General features: G+C 31.6%; 1 protein-coding gene across 2 annotated transcripts; it reads left to right on the top strand.

Annotated features, from left to right (window-relative positions):
* Positions 1-3,301: 3,301 nt before the first annotated feature.
* On the top strand, positions 3,302-8,325 carry LOC111003455 (alpha-tocopherol transfer protein-like). 2 transcript variants are annotated; one of them, XM_022273977.2, is made up of 7 exons: positions 3,302-3,387; positions 3,870-4,000; positions 4,811-4,964; positions 5,432-5,536; positions 6,397-6,544; positions 7,169-7,385; positions 8,153-8,325. In XM_022273977.2, the coding sequence occupies exons 2-7, from the start codon at positions 3,877-3,879 to the stop codon at positions 8,305-8,307; spliced, it is 903 nt and encodes a 300-aa protein (XP_022129669.2). In that variant the 5' UTR covers positions 3,302-3,387; positions 3,870-3,876; the 3' UTR covers positions 8,308-8,325. The 2 variants fall into 2 exon arrangements, with proteins under 2 accessions (XP_022129669.2, XP_022129663.2); XM_022273971.2 differs by lacking the exon at positions 3,302-3,387 and having other exon boundaries at positions 3,779-4,000.
* The last annotated feature ends 4,013 nt before the right edge of the window (positions 8,326-12,338 follow it).

Genomic DNA, 12,338 nt, shown 5'->3' with positions numbered 1-12,338 from the left:
ATCATTACCGTCGCTGGAAATTAGGATTTGTATATCGTAGCGAAATATTCAAAAATTACATACGGAAAATAAATGTTTATTTCAACTTTATGAGTAATTTCCTATCCGAAGTTGTATGTTCTACGTCCAAACAAAACTTAATTAGATCAGTATCAGATTCATTTGTACGTAAAAATCTGAATAGATATTTGGAGGCAAATTTAAAGACGAAATTTATTTTTTATTATACATTTTCATCAGAATTATGAATATATATAATTGACTTTTTAAGAACTATGTTGGTATACATGAGTACATTCGAATTATTTGAAACTGACACTTATTAAATTATTCCATAATTTCTTTCTTAAATTGTTAAAATCCAGCGGAATAGTGCTAAGTGATGGCGTTTAGATATCCACCAATATTTAGTATTACCTACGATAGATTTTTATTCAAGTTTATATATTAGTTACCTATAAAGCAAAACAGTAGGGTTCCATAAATGTAAAAACCCTTAGATATACGAAGATGTAGCGATTCCCATTTCACTGGGCTAATTCCGAACCATCGTGACACCAGTAAAATTGTTATCAGAGATTGTTTAATTGCAGAGGGCATGTTTATCCTAAAGAAGAAAGAAGAAGAAGTTTGATATTAGCTTCTTAGACCAAGTCTTGTGATGTAGATTAACTGTAAATGTATTTGCTAACGGTAGGAAGATGACTTGCACAAATAATATTGGTGAAACAGACTAACACTTAAACTATGATTCCCATATAAATGTAAATGTGTTTATTAACGTTTAATAATTTAAGAGAAGACTAATGAAAATAATAATGTAAAAGAGCACTTATTTAAGAACTAAACAATAATCACCTTAAAATTTATTTCCTTACGTTTTTATACATTAAAAATTACTTACTAATTAGTGGTCGTTGCTGAAGCACAACCAAATGTATGGTTTCGTGCTAGCAAAGCATATATGTATAGGGTTGGTACTTTTAACTCCTGCAAACTGTGTATAAAGAATATGTCTAAATGCAATTTTGGCTACACTAAACTCTAGTTTAGTGAATAAAATTAAAGGAAATTGTATTCATTTGAACAGTTGAAGTATGTACCTAATTATTGTTGTAATGTAAAATATCGTACCTCAGTCCTCACAGGAATTAACTCTGACCAAGCATGAAGTTTGACGATATGAAGCATAATTATATTTGCTTTGTACTGTAATGATGTGTACTTAATCGGACGTGGTGCTACACATTTGTTTGAGTTCATTTTTCATCTTTCTTGAACTGGTATCATCGATCCCGGAACCCTGTTTAAAGACTACTTTTCCTGGTTGTATGCTAATTAAATATTTGTTAATTTACATACAGCAAGACCAATCGATTAATATATTTTATTATTCCCTTGAAAAATTAAAATTTCCGAACCATATCGATTTAGGGACTCCTCCAAAAAGAGCGTACAAATTCCTAAAAGGCCGGCAACGCACTCGCGAGCCCTCTAGCATCGAGAGTGTTCATTGGCAGCGGTATCACTTAACATCAGGTGAGCCTCCTGACCCTTGGCCCCTTGTTCTATAAAAAAAACACTTTATTTTCCGAGCGTATACCTGACTACCAGTCAGTGATCTATTTACATTACACAGGTATGTGTGTAGTAGCATTGTAAAATCTGATATAAAAACGCTTTTAATGTACAGCAACATTTTATTTAAACAACAAAGATTAAATCTAAGTAGCATTGCATCAATGTCTAATTGTTCCATAAGTATCATACCAGGCAATTCATGAAATTATTTAATACAGTAATAATAATAATAATTTATTTCAAGTTTCTTTCACAGGAAATGCTTATATTTAATTGCGCTAGTTATATAAACAAAATTAGTCAGGTTTATCAGACGCTGAACTAGGTGTGAACCTGTATTTCAGCATACAGCGCCTAACACCAAAAATATATCAGACAAAAACTCTAGCATCAAGTACAGAACAGGGTAGCATTTTTTTTGACGTTCATAAGTGTACTTGTTTACCGATAAGTATAAATATATTTTATGTTTGAGTTTGAAAGACTTATGTTACTGGACATTATCGAACGCGAAAATGTCAACTTACAATTATTTATGAGTGTGAAAAAAAATACTTATTTCGGCTTCAAGTGTGCGATGAGTGTTAACATTTTGTTTACGCTTCTAATATATAACTAAAACATATATATATATACGTAACTTAATTAAAGGTAGGTTACATAACTCTTGTATAGAATATATTTAAGAAGGTCAAATACATTGTAACTATCAGAGTATTATCTTAATTACCATTATCATAATGTAATTAATATTACATTATTAATTTTTGTAATATTATGTCCATTAATTGTAATAAAATACTTAATAACACACAAATATAGAGTATATACAATATTCTTAACTTACATACTAATAATAACTATAATTAAAATTGATAAAAAGAAAACTAAAACAGGTTTAATTAGTAGCATTTACTTGCTGAATTGCGATACATATCTACTCAAACGAAAAAAACACCATTCTGGGCTGAATTCAAATTTACGAAGAAGATCATCAGCTCTTTTGAAAGTTGACGCTAGAAGGAAAACTGAAGATTCTGACCACGCATTTCTCTGCATCTGCTATAGCAACAATCTCTTAGTTTGTAGAATAAAAAGAGTACCGAGAGTTTTTTACGCCGGCTTTTTCTCTCGGCCTACACCCTCTGTCTTTGCCGATGAGTAGGGATGCCTACAAGTTCGAATTGATTGACGTGGAATAAGTGATACCTAGAAGATCTTATGTTCCAAAATAAACGTATTTTATTTTTTTTATTTTATTTTATTTTTATTTTAAAATCTAAGGATTTCACTTGCTAGCAGATGAGAGAAATTCTGGAAGAGCTACAGTTGTTTTATTGAATTAGGAGTATTCCAATATGCCAAAGCGGAGCGAACAGGGAGCGATGTTTAATTGTTTATTTTATATATTATAGTAAAATATGTTTAATACTGAGTTTTGGAATGGAGAAGATGCTTGTTAAAAGGGAAAAGTGATTCTCCTACAAGTTGCCGTCGAGTATAGACAATGTAAAAAATTCGTGGTTTTGTTTGAAAAATTTAATTTAAATTTGTAGAACTTTAAATCATGAATTCACCGTAATCGGTATCTAACAATGTGACTGATAATAATACACTACCGTACAAACAATTTGGTACAACGATCTGTCCTTGAAATGGGAGATTATAAACGAATTTGCCAGTTATATGTAATTGCATTTCACGAAATATTAGTAGAATTGAAAACATTTTAAATTCTACCGACTATTGTATCTACCAATAGATAATATTTTAGTAAACATCTCAACAAAGTGTAGAGTATGTGCGGTAAGAGAACTGTCTGGTTAAGCATAATATTATCTTTTTGTGGTTGTCTATAGTTGGACCGTAATCTTGATGCTAAGTAAGATAAAATTAACTGATTTTGGTAAACTGTAGCAATAATGAATTTGTTCTTTCGGTCTCTTTCCGCATAAGTTAATAATAAATTTAAATAAATTGTTATGTTGCAAAACATTGTTCGCAAACATAATTTTTAATAACTGTTTTAGTTCTCTTCGATATTAAACGAATGCGTAATTCGTTAGTTACAGTAATATTATTTTTAAATAAATTTTAATGAATTGTTTGATGAATTGAAATGTGTTAATACATTTTTTGTGTCCGCTGTTGTATCTTGTTACATTGTAACATTATTGATATAGATTTATTGATTAAGTAAAACAGTCTCTTGAGTTTGGTGATTAGTGTTGTTTGACATTTTAGTGAATTCGATATATTTTTTTTTAATTTAAAATAATATTTTTTAGAGTAAAAATGGTACTGCAGGAATTCCCAATTCAGGAGGAGTATGAAAAGGGAACTGTATCGCCCCAAGATGTGGAAAAGCTTCGACAGTGGCTGAAAACCCAACCCCATTTGCCGGAAAAGCATATTACAGGTTAATATTTTACTGCAGTATACTCGTGTCAGTTTTCTTTTATATTGTGCCTCTTTTGGAATACTATTATTATATATTTATTATCATTATCAAAATTTGAATCTATTTATATGTAGAATGACTCATTCTGTAGTCTGTCACAAATATTTCTTGTGTTTCCGTAATTAAAAGTTACATCTAATGTCAAGGATAGATTTATGCGGTCTTGAAATACTCTGACCGCTTGGAGAGTTCAGGGTAAAGCAAAAGCACGAAATTAATAATAATTATTCATCCTCAAATGAAAAGTTACCACTTTCAGTACGTCTGTATGTTATTTAACCTTTTAAAATTATTTATTAATTTTTACGTAAAAACACCTGTGGAGTACCCAAGTACTCCGCTCTTCTATAACAAACATAATAATTCCGTAACATTTTTTTAGTTTATTCAACTTTTTTCTTTCTTATCTTACGAATCTTCTGGTGAACGAACTCTAGAATTGCTGAAAAACACTCGAAACTTGTAATATAAAGACAACAGTATGGATGTGTCAATACGCGTTTTGGGTCCTTGCAGCTAGTTTGAGCTGAAGCTTGGTTCTATTTTTGGCATAAAAATGTATCAGGTTGAAGGCTAAAAAATCAACCTATAACAAAAAATAGCCGGCTAAGTAAGATACTCAAATAATTTATTCCAATTAGACAACCTAAAATGTCACTTTTGAACGTTAAAAATATATAAAGATGATTCTAGATGTCCCTTCCAAAAGGCAGTTAACGCAGGCATTAAAACAGTTCAGCCAGTAAACTGAATAATTTTCTTTTATAGACCTGGACATCATATTAGCATACCACAGCTGTAACAGAAGTGTCGAGGTGGCCAAACAGCTTATGGATCTCAACTATTCGCTAAGGACACTCTTCACAGCTTATTTTCAAGAAAGATCTTTTGAAACTACAATGAAAAGGACATTTAGGAACACGTATGAGGTTTTTTTTATAAATTTACTTTAAAGAGAGCATCATAGCGGACGTTTAAGTTCGCCTCATCATCTAACGTAATGGTTAAGTACTTCCTTCTTGTACTCGCCTGCTCATTTGCCCTACTTTCTTGTATAAAAAAATAATCAATGGCGCTACCAACTTTTAAGGTTCAAATTTACGAATCTAGATTTAGCGTACGACCCCGAGGTCGTAGGTTCATCCCCCAGGCTGTGAACCAATGGTCTTTCTTTCGTTTTATATTTGAAATTCACTCCAACGTTGAAGGAAAACATCGTGAGGAAAACGGCTGATTAAGCTAGGTGCCTGCGACTGTGACCTTCCAAAATCTTTTTATGCAAGATCGATGTAGTTCTTTCAGTATCCTCTCATAAGGGCTCAGCTTTCATCCAATTGTAAATTTTTCGACCACATATGCTCAAACTGTGCTTGTTTTTGTCTTTTTAAGATTATTTGTTCCTCTGCCCGAGCGGACAAAAGACGGTAGCGTGGTTATGTATTGCCACTGTGTAAACGGTGACCCTAATGAATTTGATGTTGCACATAATATCAAGTAAGTGTTATATTATTGTACTTTATTCACAATTTTAAAACGGTATGTGTTGTTTAAAATAAAAGCTATAAATATATATTGATCCTTAACTGTATATGTATACATAATTTCTCAAATTTTAGCAAAGACAGAAAATAACGGAGAGATATATTTAGGATAGATTTAACCCGCGCTGGGTTAAATCTAGTGCTAGCTTTAGGCCCTCTTAAGACAGGCTTAATCCATAGCAACGTTATTATATTTTATTTAAGATGAGAGAGAGAGAGAGAGATAACCTAATCTCTTGAGCTACTGCTTGAAATGTTTTTGTGTGTTTGAATAGTTCATTTATGGAATGTGGAAACTGATAATATTCCCTTAATATCGTTGTGTTTCTATCTAAACAATTTTATGATTAAAATGTTACAAGACTCTCTTAATAAATGTTATAGGTCATTATTAATTAATAAAACAACATTAGAAAAATTTGGGACCTTTATTAAAGGTATATAGATAAACCACAATCAAGATGCTACCACAATACCATAATAATTTTAAACTTAACCAATTCTTATATTATTGGCAATCAAGGTTTCTAATAATTTACCAAAAACATTCAAATATGAATTGATTACTTTATATTAATGGTTATTTGCCTGAAACATTATGATTAATATTACTTTGATAACGTAATAATAATATATTTTAATAATAATGTAATGATAAAATAATATAAGGATTGACTATAATGCTATGACTCATAATGTAATTTTATCGTAAACTACCTTTTAAGACAAAGTGTGGCAGAGTATGCGAACATTAGATTGTACCATTTGCGTTTGGAGATCAATCGCAAAAGTAAGAACTTAATTTTGTTCCAGAGCATTTTTAATGAGTATCGACGTCTTGCAGTACGAGACAGGAACCTGGCCAGGTCTAGAAGTAGTAATCAATTTTGATGGATACACAATGGGGCATATGGCCAAAATAGATCTGCGGAATGTCCAGCAGTTATTATATTATTTACAGGTTTGCTTATTTTTCTTTAAATATACAATCTGTTAAAACCAATTGAAATTTGCGACATCTATGATTGGTATTAAATTACTTTACAATTGTAGGCGTCGTCTGCTTACAATGTTTGCGGACAGAAGCTTTACCTTAGTTTGACAGAGTACTTAATTAGAATTCCTACTTACTATTACTTACTGTTTTTTTTTACATAGAACATCTAATTCTTTGTCAAATTAAAAAATAACGATACTTGTGTATGCACCCTTACTCTATAACTTACAATAATGACACCAATGCGGGTGTTTTTGTATGAAAGTTTTAGTTCTCTCAAATTGTACAGCGCTTACGTCGCCAGTTTGCGGTGAGCGGCAGAAATGCCTGTTACGTGTGTTGTGCTCGGCATAGCTATTAGATCTTACAGAGGGTACTGGTCTGATTTGATAAGACCATGGTCTGATTAGAGACATCCTTAAAACCCTTAGATTTGTTTGCGATCCAATTCTCGGCGATCGAAGGTCGTGAAAAAAGATTATAGTCAGTTCTTAGTCTGATCTGATAATTGGTAGGAAATATAAATAAAATAACAATTGAATGCTATTTTGATTAGACAAGTGAACTATTATTTATAATTTATTTCAGGAGGCAATACCTTTGAAGTTAAATAAACTTCACTTATTAAATGCGCCGTCGTATTTTGACCGTTTAATGACAATAATGAAGCCGTTTATTAAAAATGAAATGATAAATTTGTTGGAGTTTTACACTGATGGTTTTAAAAACATTGGCAAAGTGCTACCTCTGGAAGCATTTCCCAAAGATGTTGGTGGAAATTACAAAACGGTCGCAGAGCTGAGTGGTAAGCATTTCTGTAGAATGTATTTAAAAAAAACAATTTATTTTGTAAATTTTGTAAAATAGTGGCCCTATGACATCGATCTGACAAAAATATTACACAATTATGACATTAAATTTCGAAGGAGCTAATTCTCATATTGCCGTAATATTTTTGGCGGGCCTTTATTAAATTTCTTGCCTATTTTGCTTATTATTGTTTTTAATAAAACCAAATCAGTTGTTACTGTACATAACAGATAATAGACAAATAACAAGAACATATGTTACGGCTTCTTGGAACAAAACGATGAACTTGGCCGAAACCATTACCTAATCACATCTTCATTCACGTTTCTCTTATAAGAACACTCTAATTAATATTTATTTAAAGTAATATGAACAACGGCCAACGATTTTTCTAACCTATTTTCCTTGATTTTAGTAATCACCATTCGGATTTTAATTTATTTTTTCTAAAGATCTACCTTTATTTTCTATGAGGCATTATTTTCCTTATTATTTTTTTTATAACAATATCCTAGGATATTGTTATCAGAAAATAGAATATAATAATATATAATAATAATCCTAGTTTTTGCGATAAAATTAAGTAAACGTAAACGTAATTTCGATTTTAATCAATTAGACTACAGATAATATTACAACGTAACATAATAGAACCAATTTTAGACACACCAAACATTTACAGTTTATTAACTGTATTTTTGACAATTTTAACTGCTTTTTAACATAGATTTATAAATTCATAATCCTTTTCTTTGATTATAGAAGAGGTTTTCAACAAACTAGAAGCAGCACAGACGTTCTTTGCAGAGGAAAACAAGAAACGCGTGGTGGAATCACTGAGGCCTGGAAAAGGGAAGAGTTACGCAGATATCTTTGGAGGTGTTGAGGGTTCTTTTAAAAAGCTGGAAATTGATTAAAAATATTTTATATTCGAATTATTTTTTATTTATATGTGATGTGCATTTTGGTTTTCAAACATTGATGCTACAATCATTAAACAGTCGGCCCCGTTGAATTTTTATTGATATTTTTTCTATATTATCGTAGACGACGTCATTGTTGCAGCATAAGCAGGTAACGCACTTGCGAGCCTTCTAGAAAAATGTGAGTTGCCGTGGGCGGCGATTACCACTAAACCAGTTGTGCCATTTGCGCGTTTGACACCTGAATCAAATAGTCAGTCAGTCCCGAAAATATGGATTTTCAGTATTTTACCGTAACCAAGTAATGATTCAATGCGTTAGGTATAGAAAAATCTAATATGTTTTAGTTAAGCTTTACCTATCAATTCATAATTTTAATATAAACTATTTTATACCATTTTGAGATATTTACATTATATGAATAATATTTTCTATAAATATCCGACATTTTGTGATTTGATTTTTTTGGTTAAGATGAAAATCACGTTATCTTAAGTAAAATAATTATTTTGATTATATGATACTGTTTCATAAATCAGGTACCGTGAAACGATATTCATAAGCACATTAATCTCTATGCCTAATAGTTATAATAACAATAAAATTATACAGGCTGTGAAATATACAGTCTTTGTCACTGTTTTTAATCGCCAATCTTTTTGGCTTAACAAAAGTAATTAATAGTTAATAAATAATATAAAAAATAAAGATTTGTTTTATGGCAATAAGCGTGGTAAAATAGGAGCACGCACTTACATTATCGTGGGAACAACACGCAACTACATTCGTAAGGCTTATGGCATCCACACAAGCCCGGCGGCAAATGCATTCTTTACCTGCGGCACACGATACGGAGTGGTAGTGTTGTTCATTTCATAAAAATAACAAAATGACAGAATTTAACTGGGATGATAGTGCAGTACTTTTATTAATATAAAAGTATCAAGAAAATGAACTATTGTGGAACCCAAGGCACATGGATTTCAAGAATCGCAACAAAAGAAATTATGCTATTAGCGTCATTCGGTCTGTAAGCGGCATGTGTGGATGTGCCATTAGGATTACACGCGCATAAGAGACGGCAACTGCGCATGAACGAATGTATTAACCAATTTCGTGCTATAAATGTATTTTGCCAGAACCCCTGTATAATAAAAGGCAATAAAATTATATGTTTGAAAAGTATCTATAAATGTTTGGAATCATTTCTTATTAAGTTAGACCTGAAGTTATTTTGTTTTGGTTAGTTTATTCGAAAAAAATTCTAAAATGATTATCCTTTTGGTAGCTGTGGTATTATTGTAACTAGTGGCAGGTTAAGTATAGAACCGTTTTTATTCGTAAAGGTAAGTTTTCATATAACATTTAAAAAATATGCTGTACATATATGTTATAACTATATGGTATTGCGTGGGCATTATTCAAGACGAGTGAATAACTTGGGGTGTAGTACTTCTTTTTTTAGTATTATAGTACAGTATTTTAGTGTATGTATAGGGGAGTGCTTATCTCGACGTGGCAGAGAAATGAAATGAATGAAAGAAGAATAAATGCCATGGGTGTTGTGTTTAGAAGTATATGAGGTGGCTTTGCGTGATACGGTGTGTTTAAGTCTGGGGCAAAAGAGGACGTAAAACAAAGATACAAAAGGGAATGCTTAGATGGTTTGTGATGAGATGCGACTTAAAGTAAAATACAAGGCGACGGTGGATAGTGATGTCGGGTTGGGTAAGCCTTGTCAGACATTTGGACCAAATTCAGGAGAAGGAGAAGAGGCAAGTAAAAAGTCACCACAACTGACTAGTATGCATGAACCGAAAGAGCGTATGTCAGGACCGTAGCAACCCCTTCCCACTTACCCCTTCGATAGGGCGTGAATATATACATAAATAAATAATAATTTTAATTTTGTAGATTTTCGGAAAACTCGATGCAGAATGAGAAATTACAAGCCTGTCAACTGGTTATTTGTGACACATACAGAGCGTGACAGGCAAGTTCTTTTTCAACCTTTATGACTGGGAGTCGAAACCGTAAAGCATCACTCCCATATATTAAATCCAACACAAAGCACTGAGAGTGTCCATGGGCGGTATTACTTAACATCAACATCCTGCCCGTGTCTCCAGTTCTATAAAAATCCATGGCATATGCGTCACGTGTACCTACTTTCTTTATGTTCTCAGTTACCAACGTTGAGTATATAAAGCATTAAAACTAATATATTTTCAAGGTTGCCTGGAAGAGATCGCTTGTTAGCGATAAAGCCGCCCTTTGCATCCCTTGTAATTTTTCTGTTTTGTGTTACTTGTGTTTCTTTGCAACGAAGTGTGAATAAATAAAAAAATAATATTCACGTCAAATAATTTGGCATAAAAAATTAATACGATTGTTTTTGCAGGTTAAAATGATACCAGAGTAATCGCCATATTATATTGGTTCTATCACGATGGTGTGCATCATTCCGGTACTTGTTTGAGTGTCAAATGTTTTATAATAAATAAATATAATACGCCTTGTTTCTATTCTATTGACTCTGAGTAAAATCTTTACTAAAAACACTATTGGATAGTTATATGAATTTCAGAAACAATTGATAATCAGTAATTTACTGATTTATTTGTTTCATTATCTAATAAAGTTAAAATATAGAACCCTGGAACGGTAATACTTATTATAATAATCGACTCGATAGTACGTTGATAATGGCTTTTTCCTTCAATTAACAGATAACAACGATGTAACAACGAATGGCAAAACCACATGGTCTGAAGTTTTGAATCTATGGTGATTCCAAGAAATATAGTTATATCATCCAGATTCCTCATCATTTATAATTGGTCTAGTATCCATAACCATTGGAAGTAGAAAAAAGTAAAGAATAGAACAATTTGAAAGAATATTCAATTTGTCTTAAAGTTTATTCATCATTAGAATAATAGTCAGTGATAATACAAAATAAATTTATAAATATGCGAAACTAAACGATATAACATGAAACGTATCCGAATTTTAAAGCAATTCGATTCCCGGATGTAGTAAATTTATTTCTGCATTTTTGTTGTTACATTTGAATATAATAATAATAGCCTTTATTCAGATACATTTTACATTATATATTTTATATATTTGAATATAATTTTCCTCAAAAATCCACTTTGTATAAATTAACAACGAAATATAAAAACGAACGAAGCTGTTGCGACGAAGTCTTGAATACATAATAATGTAATTAAAGGTAAATGAACTAAAAATAGTCTTTATAGTCAGATTTCAAATGTCTATGTATATAATATAATACATAATTAAAGGAATTTGTTGTTCATCATATAACTAATTTTACAATTAATTTTACTAATTCGAGTGATACTAGCTGCGCACAAGAAATTGAAAATGAAGGGAATTAAGCCCAATTTCAATTCCCAGCAAAAAATGATTTATGTGATAACGACGTCCGTCGTTCCACAACTGTTTTCTAAGGCAATTTTTGTCGTGAACCACCACTATGTGGAACCAGCTGCCCACTGAAGTAATTCCAAACGAATTCGACTTAGCCTTCACGAAAAGGCCGTAATGGACAGCATGTAGAATATGTTCGTTTGTCAGTGAAGGCAGGTCAGAGATGAAGAACGGTGTTTGCCTCTTAAATACTTGTACGGGCAAGCTCCCGATTCTCCATAAGCTTTCTTAAACATTATTTCCAGATTCAGAGTGAAGACAAACGTTTAAAACGTAATTGATTTGACCTGCCATGTTTTAAAACTAAATATTATGGATATAGATTTTTCTTCTTTTAAATTACACATATATGGAAATAGCAGATAATTTAACATTATAAAAACGATTTTTAATTGAGTAATGTTATAGGTACCTTTTTTTAATGGCTTTAATTTGTGCCAACTGAGCACAAGGTAAGTATCGTGTAGATGGAGAAGGCACGAAGGAGATTGATCGTTGAAATAGATACCTTTATGCTAAGATTAGCTCGGACTTTGACACATATGTGTTAAAACTAACTCAATTTT

This window comes from Pieris rapae, chromosome 14 (genome assembly GCF_905147795.1).
Source record: "Pieris rapae chromosome 14, ilPieRapa1.1, whole genome shotgun sequence".
In the NCBI taxonomy this organism is placed as follows: domain Eukaryota; kingdom Metazoa; phylum Arthropoda; class Insecta; order Lepidoptera; family Pieridae; genus Pieris; species Pieris rapae.
This window is presented reverse-complemented; position numbering and strand designations above follow the sequence as displayed.